Raw genomic sequence first — 20550 nt, 5'->3', positions numbered from 1 at the left:
TCCAAATGATTATTTCTCAGGAACCGCCCATCTCATTTCATATGCTAACTATCCAGAGGCTGATCACAAGCTAGGATGTTTACCCATGCGGTTCAACCCTCCCCTTCTAGGCTATTATTCTTCCTTTCAAAAGTAGGTGAAATAGGAGATGGTATCCAAGATACAGGTTAATTTTTAGTTCTGAAAGAAAAGGCCAGCTTCCTGTGAAAGAAACAGGGACCAGGCACCGCCTTGTCTCTCACATCCTATTCTCTGTGCAGCAGAGCCACTTATGGGCAGTAGTTTGCTTGAAGAGGCTTCAGTACCCAGTAAAAGCCTGGTGTCTGTGAATTCCCAGTCCAGCCTTGGCGGAGAGTCCTTGAACCTACCAAATACCAATTCTATCCTAGGAGTTGATGATGGTAAGAGTTTTAACTCTCCTTTATTTGGGGAAAATGGGCTGCAACTAGAGACTAAGTAATGGGGTTGTCTCCAAAACGGAGGTTTTAATTTCATTTCTTGTGAGTAGCTGTGGTATGATTTAGTAGCATTTGTGTTCTTTGTCTCTGGGGTGGATAAGTGAATTTGTTAAAAAAAAAAAATCATTGAAAAGATGATTTAACAATAAAGAGAAAAACTTTTAAGGAAAAAATTATCCATAATCCTAGCATCCTAGCCCAACTATTTCTATTTTTCCTATTGCAGTTATGGAAGAACTTAACTTTTAAAACATTTAAACAGGACATAACCAGGTTTTACAGAGGAGATATAAAGCAATTTCTCCATACCTTCAAAAGCCATATCTTCTGGAGAAAAGAAAGGGCTCTCTAGGAAACAGTTGCTCCTCTCTGGTATAGAAATTTCACCCAAGTTACACAGGCCAGGCCCTCTTCTCTGAAAAACCTAACAGGTGAGGTCAGCATGCATTTATTCAGTGCCCTACTCTGTGCCTGGCACCTTGGGAAAAACGAAAGTAGACAGGGACCTTAAAATCTTTTTGAGAAGCTAAAACTTACACGGGTAACAACGTTGAGTGAACAGAAGATAATATATAAGCGAACGTTAAATTACATGGTATAGTTTGGAAGAGCAGTTTAAACTAAAGAGCCCCTAAGGGAAATTTAAATTTATTTGAGGGCTATGTGGTTTATATATAAACTATTTCTAAAAGGTCTTCATGATGATGCCATTAATGAACATTTAATAAATGTGCGATCTGTGTTTTAGTTACTGATATCCTACTCAGTCAGTTTAGGGCATAAGTGACCATCTTTGTGTAACTTCTACATGAAGCCAACAAAGCCATGCTCCGCAACTTAAGCCTCCTCTGTTCTGTGAATGACGCTAGTGGTTGACTGAAGCATGAGGCACAGAAACTGCATGGAGGCCCTTTGCCAGCCTTAAGGGAGGAAGTCTCGTGGAAGGAGGGCAGACTGAGTGGGAGCTTTGAAGCGAGGTTTAAGTTCTTGACCTGCACATGTCGTGCTGCTGGTGTCATTGGTGACTGCTCTGAGGGTTGGCTCTGTTTCCTGCTTTGCCTGTCTGAGCAGCTTTTGCCCTGTTTTAATTCAGTTAACAGTGATAAAGCCAGATTACTCTAAACTGGTATATTGAAAAGGGATCAGCTCCTATATATATGAAGATTTTCTGCCTATTCTTCCCATCCCCTTTTTGTAGTAATTTCCAGATTCACTGATAATGATTATCAGATAAGAACTACTTTGGAAGAAATACAGGAACATGGAATTCAGTTTTTCAGGGAACAGTTTTAAAAATCTTAATAAGAGGCTTGATAGTGCAAGTAGATATAGGTGTGGATTCACTTTTCATTGAATCAGTTTTCTGTTGTTTCACAGAGGTGCTCGCTGAAGGATCCCCACGTCCCCTGTCTTCAGTGCCTGATGTGACACATCACTTGGTGACCATGCAGTCAGGGAGGCAGTCATACGAGGTTTCTGTCTTAACGGCTGTAAACCCACAGGAGGTAAAACTGTCATTGGCTCTTACTTTGTTCCTGAGGAGACTAATGTGGAGAGTGATTGGGAATCTAGTTTAGAGGATTTGCAAAAATCCCCATTTTCAATTTCCTGGAAATTTTGAATAGAATATCTTCCTTTAAGCTCAGTATGAGTCCAGCTTTGAAAGGAGGCTGAGTGGTGGGGTTTCTTGAATTGTGGGCCTAGTCAGTTACAGGTGAGACTCTAAACTTTAATTTTCTGTATTCACATGCCTTAATGAATTTCTGCTCCTATTATTTCCGGCTTTGCTATGAGATAAGTTTGCTTTTATTTTTGTAAAGAAAATAACATCCTGGGACAAAGTGGTCCTTTAAGTAAAAAGGCAGTAACAGAATCATTTTTGAAAAATTATTGTTCATTTTTATAGGGTTATATGTCTAGGAGATACCAGGCTGAACCAACTGGTCATAGAGAAATATGTTCATTGGCTTATTGAATGAGAACCGTCATCTAAATTAAAGAGGGTTTTTAAGATCATTAAGACCAAAGCTAAGATCATCCACACTCTTGTATTCTCAATTACTATGAGCAGACGCAAAAGTGGGACAGTGAAGAATGCTGATGGGAGAAAACATTTGATTCATTTGAAATATGTTGCTGGAGAAGAGCTCTTAGAGAGACCCTAGACCACCAGAAAGATCAGCAAGTGGGTCATAGAGCAGATTAAGTCTGAAACATTGCTGGATGCAAACATGATAAAACTGAAGCTGTTCTACTTCACTCAAATCATGAGAAGGCAGGGTTCTTTGGAAAAGACAATAATGCTGGGGAAATAAAAGGCAGGAGGAGAGTGTGATATGGAATGACTCCATGAAAGAAGCTATAGGAGCTGAGCAGGGCTGTTGAGAACAGGACATCATTGACCTCACTCATTCATAAGGTTGCCAGAAATTGGAGCGGATTCACTGGCATGTAACACACGTCCTTTGGTTCTTTCCTGAGTTACTTTCTCCTGGTTCTTGCTTTGGAACATTGCTTGCTGTGGCGCCTTCCTTTATCTATTTATCTTTGCTTATCTATTTAAAAATTTTTATTATGGAAGTGTTCAAAGAGTATAGTGAGAAAATATTATGTCTTCTTATGGTTGATTGGTTGGTTTGAATTAGGATTCAGACAAGGCCCATACATTGCATTTGTTAATAATTCTATATACTTACTCATTTATTTAAGAGAGAGAAACAAACATCAATTGGTTGTGCCGCTTACTTATGTGTTCATTGGTTGACTCTTTTATGTGCCCTGACCAGGGATAGGACCCACAACATTGATGTATCAGGCAGATGCTCTAAACAACTGAGCTATTGGGACAAGGCACATTGGTTACTAATCCTTAATTATCTTTATAATAGTTCCCCCTCCCTTTTTTTTCAGTATGGTTATCTATTTAAGGAATTGGCTTACTTGGCCTATATATTTCCCACATTCTGGTTTTGACTGATTGACTCCTTTTGTTGTTTAATATATTTTTATATCCACAGATTTCCTAAAAGCTGGTAATTACATTTAGAGGCTTGATTAGATTCATGTTTTTGTTGTTTTTCCCCTCTGGCAAGAATATTTCATAGGTGGTACTCTTGCTTCCTGTGATGTGTTATTAGGAGACACCTGATATTCAGTTCTTCTCTTACTGATCTTAAGTAAAAATTTAAGCAACCATTATTGACTATGGCCTAGATCCATTTTTTCATTGGGGCTTACAAAATAGTGATATCGTAATTCTTTTTCCCCTCTGCTTTTATTAACAGTGATTCTTCTATAAAAGAAGTACTTTTTCTCATCACCTGTTGGGTTGCTTTGAAAGTCAGTTTAGCCATCTTCTCGTTTATCTGGTAGAAACTATAGTCCTGATGAACTAATCTGTAATGCTCAACCTTTCCTTTTCATATTTGAAACTTTTGGGGCTCTTCTCTCCTATTTTATTTGCGTACTGCTAAATACCTAAATACCTTTTTGTTGTTTTTGTTTTAATTAAAGCACTTCAAACTATCCCAAATAAATGGCCAGATGTATAAAAACTTAATTCAGATAGATACTACGTACCTAATATCTGTGAGGCACTCTGCTGGGTACTAGTTATACAATATAAAAAATACAATCTTTGCCTCAAAGAGATTACAGTCAGAGTTGGGACCTCTACCTTTTCTAACTCCATAAAAAGTTAGCCAAACTTTTTGGTTGGCCAAAAAGTTTGTTTAGTTTTTTTCTGTAAGATGGCTCTAGTGGCGCTTAGTTGTCTTTAACTTAATATGAAACAATTTTGTTAGATTGTATTGTGGCAGCTGTCATATTAGTGTGCATTTATTTTAAAACATAAAAATTGGTGAAATTTTGTGTAGCCATTTTAATATTGAAGGTGGAAGAAAATAAGCAACATTTTCAGCATATGCTTTACTACTTCAAAAAACGAAAAAATGCAACTGAATTGCAAAAAAAGATTTGTGCAGTGTACAGAGAAGGTGCTGTGACTGATTGAAGGTTTCAGAAGTGATTTGCAAAGTTTTGTCTAGAGATTTCTCGCTAGTTGATGCTTCACCTGGTCGGGTAGACCAGTTTAAGTTGATAGCGATCAAATGGAGACATTAGTTGAGAACAGTCAACATTATACCATGCAGGAGATAGCCAACATACTCAAAATATCCAAATCAATAAAATTATTGGTAAAAATGAAAAATGTGGCTTTTATTTTAGGAAAAAACCACACAAACTCTTTGGCCAATCTACTACTTTCATTGTTTTCAAACTATAAGCCCCTCAAGGCTCCAGGCTTAGTCTTCTTCCTCATCCAAAGTCTAGGTACTTACTGATCATTCTTCCAGTGAATGAGGAATGTTGATTCCTTGGGGAGTTCTGGACACCAGAGAAGGAGAAGGGAAATTGTAATCCTTAAAACAATACATGCCGAATCCAAATTCTGTTTTTGAAGGTTTCCACACAGTATATATTGATCTATAAGAATCTACTGATGCACTAACTGGACTCCTGTAAATATGCTCTAAAAATAACATGAAGACTATCACAGAATAACCAAATTAAGTATAAGAAATTTTCATGGAAAGTATATCAAAACTACATTTTACTCAGATGGTTCAGATTGGACAATTTCCATTTTCCCTCAATATTGCTGGGTCTTCCAAGAATCAGAGGACTCATTGTGCAGGCCCACTGGGGCCCCACGACTTTTGGACCTCCTGCCAACTACAGGTCATCCCAGATGGGGTCCCAGGTCACACTGAGTTCGCATTCTTGAACTCAAGAACCAGTGTAAGTGATTGTCAGCTAATTTGACTATATTTTAGAATGTTTCCCAGATGAAATAAAGAAACACAAATTACAAATTCTATAACATTTCTCATAAAGTGCCATTGCTAAATTTGAGTTCAAACAATCCTGGCCTATTTTAAAAACACCATTCTTACATCCCTACCACACAGCATCAAAGGAAATCCGTGGTTTCTTTAAATTTTGTTTAAATGTTTTTAAATTCTATACTGTTAAATTCTACCTAAATTACCTTCATCCAAATTGAGATCACCAATTAAATACATCTCCAGCTCAAGAATTTATCTGATTAGATTTTAATAATCCCAGTTTTTATTCTGAATTTTCACTGTATTATTCCTATCTCATTCGCTTTTCATAATAAAATGGAACCCAATTTCATCAATTATTGTACAAAACCACCTTTCAGCAGACCATCTTAAGTGTAGAGTAGATCAGACCGTCCATCTTAGCTGCCACCCTCCTGGAGTCCCTCAGGACTTCCCTTCATCACAGGAAAGGTATTCCTTTCAGCCCAGGTACCCCTGGATTTCTTCTGAGTGGGGTCTAGTTCTCATGTAGAACTCTTGGGCAGTAGCCTCCTGAGGCCTCTTACTTCTGCTACTTGAACTTGCAGCCTGTGCTTGGGCTGACACTGACATTAAGATTTTTGGTTTTACCATTTCTGATTTCCCTGTAAGTTAAAGATTCCTCCATCACTGGCTGGTGAGTACATGACTATGAGAGCAATCATTTGGTTTATATACTCAGGATATTTTATTGATGCAGTGAAAATGACAGCATCATGAAGTGTCCACAATGCTGTCTCAATGCCAGCATACGCATGTCTCTTTGCTTTGGAACAAGATATCCTTGACTTACCCCTGAAGTGTGTCCCCTACTCCCATTCATAAACCTTTTACTTAATGTGAACTAATTTTCTTTTATTCAGTTAGCCTATTCCAGATTTCTCTTACTCTTTTACAGTTACTGAACCAAGGAGATTTAACTGAAAGACGGACATGAGCCTGGGTGCTGAATCCTGGAAGAGCAGCGCTTTCTGATCCCAGAGTACACCTAGTGGGAATGGCCTGCTTAAGGCTCACGATCTGCCAGAACCAAAATGAATCTGTGAATGACAAGACCCCGCATTTTCCCTCTGTTTACCTTACCTGGCATAGAAGGTGAATGCAGGAGAGCTTCTCTTCAGACTGTCATCCGATCCAGAAAAGGAAGAAAGCAGTGAATGCGAGCTGGGTAACTGTACCTGCCTGTCTACCCACGGCAAAATTTTGGGATGGACTTTTCCCAAAAATGAACTTGATGACATGTTGGCTGATGTTTCTCTGTATAGCTATTGAGAGGTTTTCCGATGAAGAGCTTTCATCTCCAGACTAAGCTGTCTTTTCGCATGGATGAACTGAGTCCTGCCACCAACCATAAAACTTCACCAAGAAGTTGAGCTTTCAAGATGCCTTGTTGCTTTGGAGAAGGGAGTGATGTCAGTTCTGTTGTGACATTCTCCCTTTAGCAACCTGAGTAAGAGACTCTCGCCACTGGGCTGCAAAATAAATAAATAAATAAATAAATAAATAAATAAATAAATAAATTACTTGAATCCCTACTTGGCCCAGGCTGAGGTACTGTTTTGTCCCATATACCTCTACTTAGTCACTTTCCTTTGTTTATGGAACATACAGTAGCATGTTTAAAAGGTTTCTTTTTTTTTTTTAAGAAACCATGATTCAGAGCTTCAATTGTTTTCCCTTTAATAAACAGAACAGCCCAGTCAGTTCTTTGGCTTTTTTCAACAGAGTTTGTTTTGTTAGTGAGGAGAGTAAGAAAGCAGTTCACTCTTCCCCTTTAAGGTACTGATGTGGCCTTAGGATTCCATGCAGGTAACACTGAGTTTTGGAGTCTTAGGAAGCATGACATGAACATCTTCATCTCTAACTAGCAAACCCAGATGATAGTTATCAGAGAATCATCACCAGAAAGGACCGTGTCTGAGTCTTGAAAATTGGCAATACCAGATACTTTTGAATTTTCCCAGAAAGTTTAAAAAAAAAAGTTGCTCCCTTAGAATAAGCGCTCTTGCTATTATCCTGTCTCTACAGCTACTGAGAGAGAATATTTAATTATAATTGATGAGAAAAAAAGTATTCCAAAGATCAACTACTAGTAGAAAATCATGGCTGTCAGAGGAGCTCCAAATTTATTTAAAATGAACCTCATGCTAACACATATACACACATGTACACAGATAACAGTCTAAATAGTTAACAAGAAAGAACTGTCTAAAATAATAGTTCTTAATTTGTTAATGGCATGTATAATCATCCTGTGATATGTAGACTGAGTTCATGTCAACTACTTATATTCCTAAAATGCCAGTTTTTGTTACAGCCTTCTCTTATACTAGACCAGTGGTTCTCAACTGGGGAAGTTTTGTCCCCCGCATCCTCCGGGGACATTTGGCAATATCTAGATGCTTTTGGTTGTCACAACTGGAGGAGTGTTCCTGGTATCTAGTGACTAGAGGCCAGGGATGCTGCTAAACTCCCTACAGTGTGCTAGACGCCTCCCTCTCCCTAAACCCATTAAAGACTCATCTGGCCCAAAATGACAATAGTGCTGAGGTGGAGAAACCCTGTATTAGAAGTTGCAAACTTGTCATCCCTCAGGTGTTGTATTTTGCTCATAAAATAGTTCCAAATAATTTTTATTTATTGTAGAGAGAGGGGGAGGGAAAAAGAAAAACATCAGTGTGTGAGATACACATTGATTGGTTGTCTCACCCACAACTGGGGACCTGGCTTGCAACCCAGGTGTGTGCCCTGACTGGAAGCGAACTGGTGGCCTTTCCATTCACAGGCCAGCGTTCTGTCCACTGAGCCACACCAGCCAGGGCATTTTTAAATTAGTTGCCAATTTGTGGGTTCCTGGCTTCTGTTGAAAATACAGTTAATCTGGCAATTCTAGGCCTGTATTCCAGCAGAGGGTCCAGTCTCTACTATCACCTACTGTTATCTTACAGCCAGCCCAGCTGACCTATTTATTTTCTGACTAACCCTTAGGGGCATTTGGGCTTGTGCCCTTTTTTCTGTTCAACATTTAAGTGTGAGGCGCAAAGTAAGAACCCTTAACCCAGCTCTGCTCCTCCCACCCTGAGCTTCTCCACTTTGATTTACTTGAACCCAGTTTTTGCCTGCCTGATTCAAACTCACATTTGCTGCCTAATATTGAAAAGCAGTAATTTTAAGATTATTGATTAAGCAAGTGATTTCAGATTATTTAGCAATTCATAAGACAGCTCCTCCTGTTCTTTCTTGGGGCTTGTAGGCTGTTCTAGAGATTCTTCCAAATCCTGCTGTGGATTTCTGATGCTGCATTTTGTAGTTTCAGCGGTGCTGCAGAATAAATAAAAACATTAAAAATTTTTTAATTAAACCATTATGTAAAGTTTACAGATGGTCTCAACATTTTCATTACATGTGATGAAAAAGAAAATTTCTAGGTGGAAAATGCGGATAGGAATTAGGGGAAGGGGCCATTAGGACTTAAGAAACAAAACAAAATTGAGAATATTGGCGATACTATGCTTTCTCCTTTTGACTTACATGATCTCAATGGAGGAGGTGGTGCTAATGACTTATTTTTAAAGAGTGCTAGAAAAACTTTAATCATTTTATGGGAAGTAAAAAATACACAATTTTTCTTTTTAAAAAATGTTTGTTGATTTTAAAGAGAGGAAGAGGGGGAGGGAGAAACAATTGGTTGCCTTCCGTAAGCACCTTGACCAAGGATCAAACCTGCAACCTAGGTGTGTGTGACCTGACCAGGAATTGAACCCCCAACCTTTTGGTGTACAGAATGACACTCAAACCAACTGAGCTACACCAGCCAGGGTTATATGATTTTTTAAAAATGGAATGGAAACACTTTTGACTGATGGCATTGGAAATGGAAAGGGAAAATGATGTTTCATATTCTAGGAATCTAGGCCTAATATATAATGATTATATTTTATTCACAGCTGCACTAATCTCCCAATTCAAGTGTGTTACTTGGAGATCTCTGGATGGTATTCTGTAATAACAGGAGAGTGATCTCAAAATATGACTGGCTGTTCTAAAGGTTCCTGCAGGGGGCGTTACTAGGGATGGCACCTCAGAGAGTTGCAGAATGATAGCTGCATCCTGGATTACAGTACCTGGGGTGAGCATGGCTTTCTGACTGCTCCTTCCATTGTACAGCCCTGGTGCCCTGAACCTTGCTCCTCACAAAGTCTTCATCCAGTCCGGCCTGCCTCAGGGTGTCTTGATACCGTTGTTCTGCTTCTTTCCTGGCAAGGTCCTGTAGAATGGAAATTAATCTGCTGCAGCTGTCTTGTGAATTATTTGATAATTCTAAATTACTAGCTTGCTTAAACCGTATCCTTACAATACTGCTCACGTCCACCACACTCCCCAATTAGTGGGCACATTTTTGCATAGAAACTACCTGAAGATTTGTTAAAATTTAGACTCATTAGGTAGGTCTCAGATGGGGCCCCCAATTCTGTATTTCTAACAGTCCCAGGAAATGCCAGCTATTGATTAGGGAGCCACACCTTAGAGAAGCAAGGCTTAGATTTTTGGAAAACCAAGTGAGACCCAGATGATAGACTGAAAGCTGAAGATTTAAAAGCAAGTAAACCATCATCAGGAACATTAAAATATTCACAAAATAAGCTGCACTAGTAACATTCTTCACAGGATAGGTGGTCTGCATGTGGAAGAAAAGGTTACTTTTCATTTATTTTATGTGTTTGAGAGCAAAATCCTACCAAGTACTTTGCATTTTTCCTAGGGTGGTAACAAAATCGGTTGAGATCCTCAGATCTCAGATCATGAGCTTGCTTGAAAAAATTAACATGAAGAGAAAGGTCAGCATGAGAGTTTTTGAAAAATGCAAGCTACTAGGTAAATCCGCAACTGTCCAGTGTGTGGTAAGTATGTGGGTGGGAAGGAGTGGACCCAAGAAATGCCTGGATGATGCACTGGCTATCAGATGGAGAAAATACCCAGTATTTGGAACCAGGTCACTAGGAAACCCCCACTTTTGTCTGAAACTCTGGAAAGAAGAGTGACCCTCAGAATCTGATATAGCCCAAAGCTGCCCAAGATGGTGGCCTGAAAGATGTGCTTACTAACACAGCCAAACTGACACTGTGTTTGGGATCTAACCCCCACTCTGATTCAAACGGAAAGCCAGACTATAGTGAAAACTCTAGGAAGTGAAATATCCCATTATAGATGCCTCGGAGTTCAGTCTTGGGTGAAATTAGCCCAAGCAACATTCACTATTACCCTACTTATTTTGGGGAAAGATGGTAGTAGTAATAAAGTGGGCCCAATTTAGAATCTTTCTGAGCCTCAAGGAAATGTTTAATGCTCAGATAATGAACTAATAATTTCTAAGAGCCCTTTCATCAAAAACAAAGAAAATGAATGGTGGATTAGTCTTACCTTGGTAACTTGTTCAAAGAGATAGGGCCTCATTTGTATTCTCTTTTTCATTTCCTCCAATTCTTTCTTATACTCTCTTGCTCTTTTGCGGTCCTTGTTCCTGGAATTAACAAGATTTTTTAAATCCGTCTTTTCTCAATCCAGAATACCCTTCATTCCAATTGGGCAGGGTACGACCCATGGACATTGTAAATTCCTTACTGTGCCTGGCAAAACCCATGACTGTGCAATTACAGGAGCCTACCCTAGTAACTTATTTTGCCATTTTCAAGGCCAATGACCTGTTGGATCCCAAGACCAACAACCCTTGGGCCCATGGAGGACACTGACCGGTTTTCTTTCAGCTTTGCTTTGAACACCTCCTCCAGGCTTTTATGGGGATCCATGGCTTTTGCACGCAAAGTCACAGATTTAGACATTGCTTGACACTTCTTTTTATGCATCTCCAACCATTGAGTAGTCTCATCTGCTTTGTCCTTTTTTTCAAGTGAACTTCTAAAGGGAGGAGGCAAACACACAAAAAAAATACAGATGACCAGTGGATGTATTTAAAAGCAATCTCAGTAACCTTTCTGGAAAGTTGGTGTTTTCTATGAATGGAGTGGGTAATTTACCTCCCTGGCAATTCAGAAAGATTAAGCTTCTGACATTAAATGCACGGGCACATGACGTCTTCCCAGCACTCTGGATACAGTGATACTCTATCCCAGGAGAAGTTCACTAATTGAACTGAAAAATACGTGAGTTAAAATATCCTTCCTCAAATAGCCAAACATTCTGGCTTGTTGCCTATCCTGAAACAAAATGTTAATAACTACCATTTGCTGAGCTACCTACCCTGAACCAGTGCAGACAACCCACAAGTGCTTTAAGTCCATTATCCTGTGTAATCCTAACTGCCCTATGAACTAAGGACTATGAGCACTTTTTAAGGAGATGTAGCCTCCGAGAAGTTAAGCCACTTGCTCAAAGCTACCCAGCATACCTCTGGAAAAGCCAGGATTAGAACCAGGATATCTGACTCTCAAGCCTCTGCCCTTGGTGTACAAGCTGTGCTATAAACAAACAGTGGGCTGGAAGGATCTTGGATTCATGGTTCTTTGGGAATGCAAATCTGCATTTCTACAGAAAACAAGAAATGGACCTCTTTTGATGCACAATTTGGGGTCAAGTTGTAGTGCCTAGTTTGTGTAAATATTCTATGGGGTACTATGGAGAGTTCTACCAAAAGAAAAAACAGTCAAGACTCCTGCACTTGGATGTTTACCCTCAAATGGATAGATTAGAAAGGAGGATGTTAACGTTTAATCTGGCAATATGTCAAACTCCCTATTTCAAGAAAGTAGCTGTGGGCATCTTCTACAGGTGGGCTGGCCTCTGGTTCATGATATCTATCTTATTGGGACCGCAGGATATTGAGGCAGTTAGCCTTGATTTAGTAGCTCTATGAAATTTGAGGCAAAGGGGAATATCCCTTGGATTCTAGATATATTTCTGCAATCTCAACTGGGTCTTAAAGGGTCAAGTTGGTTCCGTGTACTCCTGTGAGCCCACAGTAAAGTACTAAGATGCTTGTCCTCTGCTCGCCCAGCTCATAGTGGAGGAACTATTTCTGGTTCGATGAGAATACCCTGACAGAGTAAGATCAGCTGAAGAGTTCAAAATAAGGAGGCACCTGATTCCTAACTGACTTCTGATGGTTCTCCAACATGAATCTCAGAGAATCTCAAGTGTGCGCAATGGATGCCTCATCTCCTCTGTGGCAGGGTCAGCCACCCGTTGTCATGCCTCTCTGAATTCCTGTTCCTAATGGCTTCTTTCCTCCTTCATTCATGGGTCATTACCCACGTTGTTCTCTCTGTCTGGAACCTTCTTTCTTTCTCCCCTCCCCCAAATTTTTTATTTACTTTTAGAGAGAGGAAGGCGAGAGAGAGGGAGAGTAACATCAGTGTGTGAGAGATATATCAATCGGTTGCCTCTCTCACACGCGCAACCCAGGCATGTGCCCTGACTGGGAATCGAACCAGTGACTTTTCAGTTCATAGGTTGGTACTCAATCCACTGAGCTGCAGAAGCCAGGCCTGGAAACTTCTTTCTTTCCAGCCTTTGGCTTATGCCTCTTTCTTCAGGTTTCACCTTAAACATCTACTACAAGAGACCCCTGCCCTGGGTTTCCCAGTGCCCCCACAGTCTTCTGTATTCCCTCATCATTGCACTACTCACAAAATAAGGTAGTTGCTTCTTTGCTTTTCTGTATGTCAGACTAGGTATTAAACTATAGATTCCATAAGGTATCTCCAGCCTTGACATTATGCCTGGCACAGACTAAACCCCGTGCATATCTTCTGAATGACAGCCACGTGTTTTCCAGCACTGTGGAGGACCACACGTATTTCTGTCCTGATCAGAGAATTCCCTTCCACCCCTTTAGGCCTTTCTGGTAACAGGAGAGGAGGCCCAGCAGCAGGGTGGTTCCCATCACGTGGGCCACAGTCTGAGCATTACGGGTCTTCTGCAGCCTGACCACTCACCTGACTGCAGATTCCCTCTTCCTAGTGGCATCTGTGATGTGCACAGGCAGGGTATTGGCAGAGAGGGAAGCAAGGCCGCTCAGGGAATGACTCCTTGGCCGGGGCGTGGCGGGTAGCTGTGGAGAGTCCTAGAGGAGACGAAGGCTGGTGTTGGTGGGACAGCATGTGTGATTAGTCTCTACCTTAACTGGAATCAAGTTCAGTGAAGGACTAATCAGAGTAAGAATCTTTTTTCCTGGGGTTAAAGCAAAGGGTAATGAGATCTCACATTTAGTAACTGGGACAGACTTGGATATCAATCCCGAAGTTTTTAATCAAATAAGTTCTTCGGAATGGGCACGGGGACATAACAGTTAATCCCAGCTCCTTGCCTTCCAGTCCTGCTTGAACTTATTTCTGCAATTTGTCTAGAGAGAGGGTAGAAAAAGAAGTATTCTTGTGGGCTTAAGTTTATAGGAATTGTGGATCTGCACATCTGGCTCCAGCTGAACCAGTGTTTAAAAAACAATTAAAATAGAAAAATGCCATGAGAAGTGCCTTCTTTTGAGACATGGCCCTCCTTGGATTTCGGGCCTCAGATCTCGGACCCTCCCGCAACTGCCTGGGCTCTCACCTTCCTCCCTCCAGTGGCAGCAGCATCACAGGGCCGCTGAGTGCAACACCGGCTGGCAGTTCTCAGCAAGAAGGGCTTGTTGCGAGTCACCTCTCGGGTGTCCCTTCTCTTGGCAGCTCTTTTCTGGAAGGCCTTGTAAAGGGCCTCATAGTCAGGAACAGCAGGATTCACCCGAGGCTGGAATCCAAAGTCAGTGTGCAGAAACCCAAGCTTTTCCTCCCGGGTTCGGGTGGCTGTGCGAGGCCGTGGGTCAGCTCTGCAGCTGGGGGAGGGGATGGGGGAGGAGGCCATCTGGAGCATGTCTAGGGCTCTCATCTGGATGCGAATTTTCCTGAAGAGCTCAGCTTCTGTGGAGGAAAATCAGGGTGGTGATGAGTGAAGAGGGTCCAAGACTCATACCAAAAGGTTTAGAGAAAGTTCCTTCTTTCAAACACTAGCAGCAATGAGCTGGAGCCAACTGTTAACTTTTCAGGAATTTTGTGAGCCAGTTGACATCATGCGGAAGCCTGAAATTGGCCATGATAGGTATATTTACACCACAGAAAATGGCAAACACCACAAATTGGCTTTTTTTTTTTTTTCTCCCTGGAGAGTCTGTTAATAAAGGTGGACCAGAACGCCAGTGCACTCGGTTGCAGAGTCAGTTACCGTTCACATTTACTGAGTGCTTTCTATGGTTCCTTCTTCAGGGACAAACAGGAAGAATGTGTCAGTCACCTGCTCCTCTCCCAGGACTCCCTGTCTTGGAGAAAGCCCTGCCATCTACTCAAATGCCCAAGCCCATTGCCCGAATCATTCTTGGCTCCTCCCTCCCTCATCTCATCAGTCACATGTTCTGCTGTCATGCGTCTTTAACCCATACTCAGTCCAGTCTTTTCTCATCATCTGCTATTAATTTCGTAATTTAACTAAATTGTTGAAATAGCCTCCTTTAGATCCACACCCCTCCAGTTTGGCGCCTCCCCCTTTCATCGTCTCCAGAGCAATCAGAGCGGCCTTTCTGAACTGCCTGTCTGATCGTGAGCCACCCTACTGAAGCCCCCCAGGGGCTCCTCGGTGCCCTTGGGTGAAGTCCAAACTCTCAACACACTCCTCCCCCTGCCATGGCCTGCAAGGCCCCAGGTCTGGCCTGCACCTGCCTATCCCGTCCCTATTCTCCCTCTCTTCTCTCCCTTTCCATTACCCAAATGTGCTCAGCTTTCTCTTACCTCCATGCTATAGCTGTCCCTGGTACGCTCTTCCTCCCTCTTCATCAAATTAACACAGCTCATCCTTCAAGTCAGCCTCAGTACTCACTTTCTCTGGGGACCCTAACTGTTACCACCCCTCACCATACCCTAGGTTATGTCTCTCTGTTATGTGGGACCCCTGGCTTCCCCTTGTAATCCTTGCAAATGGCTCATCACAGTTGTGATTATGCATCTATTATCTGTCTCCCTCCATGTCTGTTCCTTCACCCCAGAACAACGCCTGGGCATGGCACATGTTACTGAACGAGCAAGAAAGCTTGGGTCTCTTATTTGAGCTACACTTCTTGAAATGAGCACCTCACCAGCATGCGGGAGGGGTGGGGGCTCTCCTCAGGGGCAGCTGGCTAGTGGTGGCACTGGTCTGAGCTGGTCGCTGGATGTCTCATTGGTTCTCTGCTCTCACGTGTGCTGCTGCAGAGGCCTTTGCATCCACTCACTGAGAGGTCAATGGGACAAAGCTGGGGGGCACTGCAGGACCTCTCCTCATTCTTTGTTCCTTACAGGGCTCTCCCCTTAGATAGATAGGCCCACCCTATCCCCTGGCCTGCACTGAGCATGGCCTCTAGCGGGTCCACCCGAACAGTTCATCTCCAAGCCAGGCTGACCCCTGGGCCTGACTAAATTCCCACGGCACCCCCAGGCAGGAGGCAGGGGGCAAGGATGTCTTTACCCTGGAGTTTGTCCCCAAGGGCTGGCTCCAGAATGGACTTGGGGATCCTTCTGGTGGCTTTCTTCTTGGAGACCTGGGCCTTAGCAGTGGCAGCCAATTCCTTCTGTTGAGCGGTTTTTCTTTGCTCTTCCTTCTCCAGGAAGCTGAAGGGTTTTAAAGAAGAGAGGAGCAGTTCCTTCCTCTTCTGGATCCCTTCCTGCCTTCGGGCCTCATTACGCTCCACGATTTCCTGGTAGAGGGGCAGGTAGACATGTGCAGGCACAGGCTGTGCCCTGAACTGCCGGTGGCACTCGGCCTCCTCCTGGCCCTGCCTCTGAGCTTGCTGCCTCTCATGCTCGAAGGAGGCAGGTGAGGCCAGCCACTGGGCCTTCTTCCGGGCCTCGCGCAATGTCATATGGAATGGCTGAGGGACAGTGATGGATGATGCCCAGGAGCTGATGCTTCTGTGCTGGGAAGGAGGCCTGGAGCCTGAGGGTCGCTGGGACTGAACCTTGGGAATGTTGGAGGGTAGGTTGCTCAGGGAGCTGCAGCGTCTTGTGGAGCCACACCTGGAGGGAGAAAGCAGGCTGCCCTGTGCTTAGAGGACAGGGCAGCCAGGAGGCCTGGCTAGTCCCAGATCCCTGGCCCTCCCAAGTCCTCACTCCCAGCAGGTTGCATCCAGCTTCTCAGCCTAACATAACAGCCTCACAGGCCTCTAAGCCTTTGCTTTTGTCAACCTGTCCTTCCTCCCTTCCACAGGCCATCTCTCAGCCTTAGTATAAAGTCCCTTCTCAAAAGTGGTCCAAGAATTGCCACTTTGCACTCAAATTTATTTTCATATGGAGAACAGTGCAATGGTGCAGAGCAGGGCTTTAGAGTCAGACAGAGCCAGGTTCAAATCTTGCTTCAAACAATTACTAGCTATGTGACTTTGAGCAAGGTTCTCTTGGGACCTCAATTCCTTATCTGTAGAGTGGCGAAAATAATACCTACTTAAAGGATTATTGGTAGGAGAAAATAAATATTAAATGAGATAAAGTATACATACATATAACAGGGATTGGCCAAGGTAAATGTACCTTGTTGTCATTCTCAGGGAGGTAGTGTGTTTGGGAAAGGCATCACTAAATCAAATCCAGTGCTTCAGGGAACTAAGTGTTACCCGAAGTGATTGGGAACTGCTGGGTAGGAATCAGAACACATGTTTGGATCTGAAAGCTGATTCCGCTGGAGACTGGGTAAGTGGCAACTTGCAGAAATGGTCTTTGCTTTACTGAGGAAGAAGAACGTGACTTGGTCAGAGTTGTACAATGAGGCAGCTGTTGAACTGCAGTGCCTTACCTCAGAGACAGCAGGTGCTGGGCCTGTGGCTTCCCCCTGCCTCTGTTTTGGAAGAAACTCTCCAGGTCTTCGTCATCTTCAGAGAGACTCTCATCACTGTCTGGGTCAGACTGATGAAGGGATTCTGACAGGCACCACCTGCCTTCCTGCTTTAGTTCTCGCAGGGTCTCGTAAAAGCTCCCAGCTGAGTCAGGAGAAGTAGAATCTGTCTCCTCTGGGCTGAGGAACTCATCAAGTTTGCCAGCCCTGGGCAAAACCGGCCCATCCCCAGGCAGCTCCTCTTCCGCCTCTGTGTCTGAGGAGGACTTGGGGGGAAATATCTAAAATGAAAGAGAATAGACTCGGGTCAAACTATAATTTCAAATTTATTCATAACATAACAATTTCACTTTGAATAAAGCTCTATATATTAGGGACTAGGGAGGGACAAAGTAACATTAGATTGTTCCTTGCTCTAAAGGAATTTCTCAAATTGGTATATGGGGTATGCTTGGTTGAAGGTATCAACCCCAAGAAAGACAGTAACTGCCAAGAAGGGCTCCTTGTGGTTAACTGGGCTCAAATTCATAACCAGAGTGTAGGAGCCATTGTTTACAGAGGTCCCTCATGTACAATGAATTATCAGGGAAGAGCTGCAGACTGAGCTGCCAGCCTCCTGCACTGTTTCTGCCACCTGAGTTGACTCTTATAATAGTGCTTCTAGGACTGTAATTCAACTAATGGGCTGGAGACCTACCCCATCCATTGGAGCTGTGCAACTATATCCCCATTTGTATACTTACTGACAAATCAGAACAGGTGGAGTCTATGGACTAATCAAACTGTGTAAATTTAAATTCATCATATGCATGAAAATTGATCAATCAAGGACCAGGGGGCAGGCCCTGTTGTCTATATAAGCTGGCGTTGTGCTGTCACTGTTTCCCAGTTTCGCAAACTGAGCTACAACACCTGAGCTGTTTTACCGGATGAAATCTCCTGTGCTGCACCCCAAATTGGGAACTTCTGTTGGTATTGAATTGTGGCAGTGATCTTTGGTTGACAAAGGACAGGAAAGAGAAAAGCCAAGAGCTAAAGTTGGATCCCTGCTTCATGCAATGCGGTGAGCATTTACAGAGCACCCACTCCACACCATGCATTCCGCGCCCTGTACTCCAGGAATCCTTCCTATGATCTTGGTCACATTTTGGGCCCTGCCCTACTTGGGTTTTACCAACTTTTGCCAATCTCCCTTTTCCTGCTTACCCCATCTACACCTCTGTTTTCCTCATATTCTAGCTGATTTCCACTGTGTCACCGGGAATGGATAATTAACAGGAGAGACAATGTGGTGTAGCTCAATGAGCAGTGTCCTAGAATGTGGGAAACCCAACTGGGTTTAAATATTCCATTCATTCAGAAACTGTGTATCGGGTGATTGACATGCACTAAGCATTAGGCTGAGAATAAGACAAGGTCACTTCTCTCATGAAGTTTGTATTTTAGTGAGAGAAGAGAGATGATATAAGTGAAAGCCATAAAACTGACATTATAGAGTGATGGAGTGGCTATGAGAAGCTATCTTTATATCATGGGCTATAAAAGCCCATCAGGCCCTGGCTAGTGTGGCTCAGTGGATAGAGTGCTGGCCTGCAAACCAAAGGATCACCAGATCAATTCCCAGTCAGGGCACATGCCTGGATTGCAGGCCAGGTCCCCAGTTGAGGGTGCATGAGATGCAACCACACATTGATGTTTCTCTCTCTTTCTTTTTCCCTCCCTTCCCCTCTCTAAAAATAATAAAATCTTTTTTAAAAAAAACCCATCAGATAAAGACTAGAGAGAGAGAGAGAGAGAGAGAGAGATTATGATATATGTATATACTTGTACAACAATCAGAGTTAGGCTTATTAATTTGCTGCAGCAAACCATGGAAAACTATAGGCAGCTTGGGAGGGGGTAGCTTTCAGTAAGAGGGTGGGAGAGGAGCTTTTTCTAGGGGTAGATTGCCTGAATGCTTCTGATGAGAGTTAGGGGAGGCAGGGGTCAGCTCGGGATGAATGCTGTCACAAAGAGGGCATAGCTTAATTAAGTGGATGACTGAGCAATTTTTATTCAAAAGGTGATGAGAACAAAGCAGGGCTGGTTAAGTAACTGATAAGGGGTGTTAGGCATTTTTACAGGTACGTTGTGGTCCTATGAGAAACACTGTTTTCTGCTGATCTTGCTGCTGGTTTTATCTCTGTCTGTTACAGTCTGAGCTGTATTTTCTCAGCCCTGGGATGATTTTTACTTTCCACGGTGGAGGAGTCTTAGACTGACACCTGACTGATGAGAAGGAACCATCCTTGCTCAGATCTGGTGCAAGCGGTTTCTGGGTTCAAGGAACAGCAAAGGCCTTGAGGCAGGGACCTGAGGCAGGAACGAACTTGACTCCTGAAAGAGAGCTAGGGTGGCTGGAGAGCTGTGGCATGAGATATCCTTAGACGGGCAGGCGTGGTGGTGCCAGGATGGGACTAGAAGATGACCGATTGCAGCTGGGAAACAGCTGGGAGCAGGCTGCTGCAGGCCTCCAGGTGACACGTGGTGATGATTTTACTGGGTTCTCTAAGGTCCAGCTCTAACACTGAATAGAACGCTGGATTCTGAGTCAAAGGAATGTATGTGCTCTAGCCCTCACTCTGCTACTGCAGAGTGTGTGATCTTAAGAAAACTTCCTTTTTTAAGTGACATTATTGAGACATAATTCACATAGCATGAAATTCCTGTAATTCACTTATCTAAAGTGTGTAGCGGGTTTTAGTATATTCAGAGAGTTGTGCAGCCATCACCACAATTTCATCACCCCCAAAAACAAACCCCAAACCACATAGCAATCACTCCCTATTTTCCCTTCCCCACCTCACCTCCCTCCTCACCTCCGACGCTCCCTGGCCAGCCCGAAGCAATCATCATTCTTTCTGTTTCTATGGGTTTGGGGGCAAATTTCTCAATTTCTCTGTGCCACAGTTTTCTCTTCTACAAAATGGAGATAGCAATCGTACTATTAGTCCTTGGGTAGTTGAGAGGATAAGCGAAAACTGAGGACCATTACTGTGGATCTACAAAGAGCCTGACGTAAGACTCAAGAGTTTCGGGTCAGGAGTTCCTAAATGCGGCGAATTGTGGGGATACGCCCCTGTCCGTCTGTCTCCAAGGCAACATCAAACAGTTTCCTCTCAGGTATTCCTTTCCGGGGCGCAGACCTGATTCCTCCCCTTCTCTGTTTCTCCTCACCTGAAGGCTCTGAGCGCCGCCGGAGACTCCCGCAGGCCTCCCCACCGTCATCTTCTCTGTGGGGCAGAGACAGAAGCGTCCGTGACAGCAGCGGTGCCTGCGGTGGCTGTAGCAGCTACACCGCTAGGCCACGCCCCTTTCTCAGT

General features: G+C 43.2%; 2 protein-coding genes across 7 annotated transcripts in view; one reads left to right on the top strand and one right to left on the bottom strand.

The window, feature by feature from the left end:
* The window catches only part of ZNF410 (zinc finger protein 410), a 34897-nt gene extending 28025 nt beyond the window's left edge, over positions 1-6872 (top strand). For 2 of the 6 annotated variants that reach the window (XM_054567292.1, XM_054567288.1), the window contains 3 exons: positions 261-401; positions 1836-1963; positions 6243-6872. In XM_054567292.1, the coding sequence (XP_054423267.1) occupies positions 261-401; positions 1836-1963; positions 6243-6281 (308 nt within the window). In that variant the 3' untranslated portion in view covers positions 6282-6872. Of the gene's footprint in view, positions 1-260; positions 402-684; positions 1052-1835; positions 1964-6242 lie in introns of those variants that run through there. The other 4 variants (XR_008528627.1, XM_054567289.1, XM_054567290.1 and 1 more) reach the window with 4 other exon arrangements.
* A 1654-nt stretch (positions 6873-8526) lies between these two features.
* FAM161B (FAM161 centrosomal protein B) lies at positions 8527-20486 on the bottom strand. The gene is made up of 9 exons (XM_054567009.1): positions 20405-20486; positions 17150-17469; positions 15830-16377; positions 13910-14256; positions 13297-13424; positions 11096-11260; positions 10766-10865; positions 9469-9611; positions 8527-8665 (listed from the first exon to the last, which is right to left on the bottom strand). The coding sequence occupies exons 1-9, from the start codon at positions 20453-20455 to the stop codon at positions 8527-8529; spliced, it is 1941 nt and encodes a 646-aa protein (XP_054422984.1). The 5' UTR covers positions 20456-20486.
* Between the last annotated feature and the right edge of the window lie 64 nt (positions 20487-20550).

Source organism: Pteronotus mesoamericanus, unplaced genomic scaffold, assembly GCF_021234165.1.
Source record: "Pteronotus mesoamericanus isolate MK-2021 breed Mesoamerican mustached bat unplaced genomic scaffold, CSHL_Meso_final contig_182, whole genome shotgun sequence".
NCBI classification, from domain to species: Eukaryota; Metazoa; Chordata; class Mammalia; order Chiroptera; family Mormoopidae; genus Pteronotus; species Pteronotus mesoamericanus.
The sequence above is the reverse complement of the archived record's forward strand: the minus strand, read 5'-3'. Positions and strand labels throughout refer to the sequence as shown.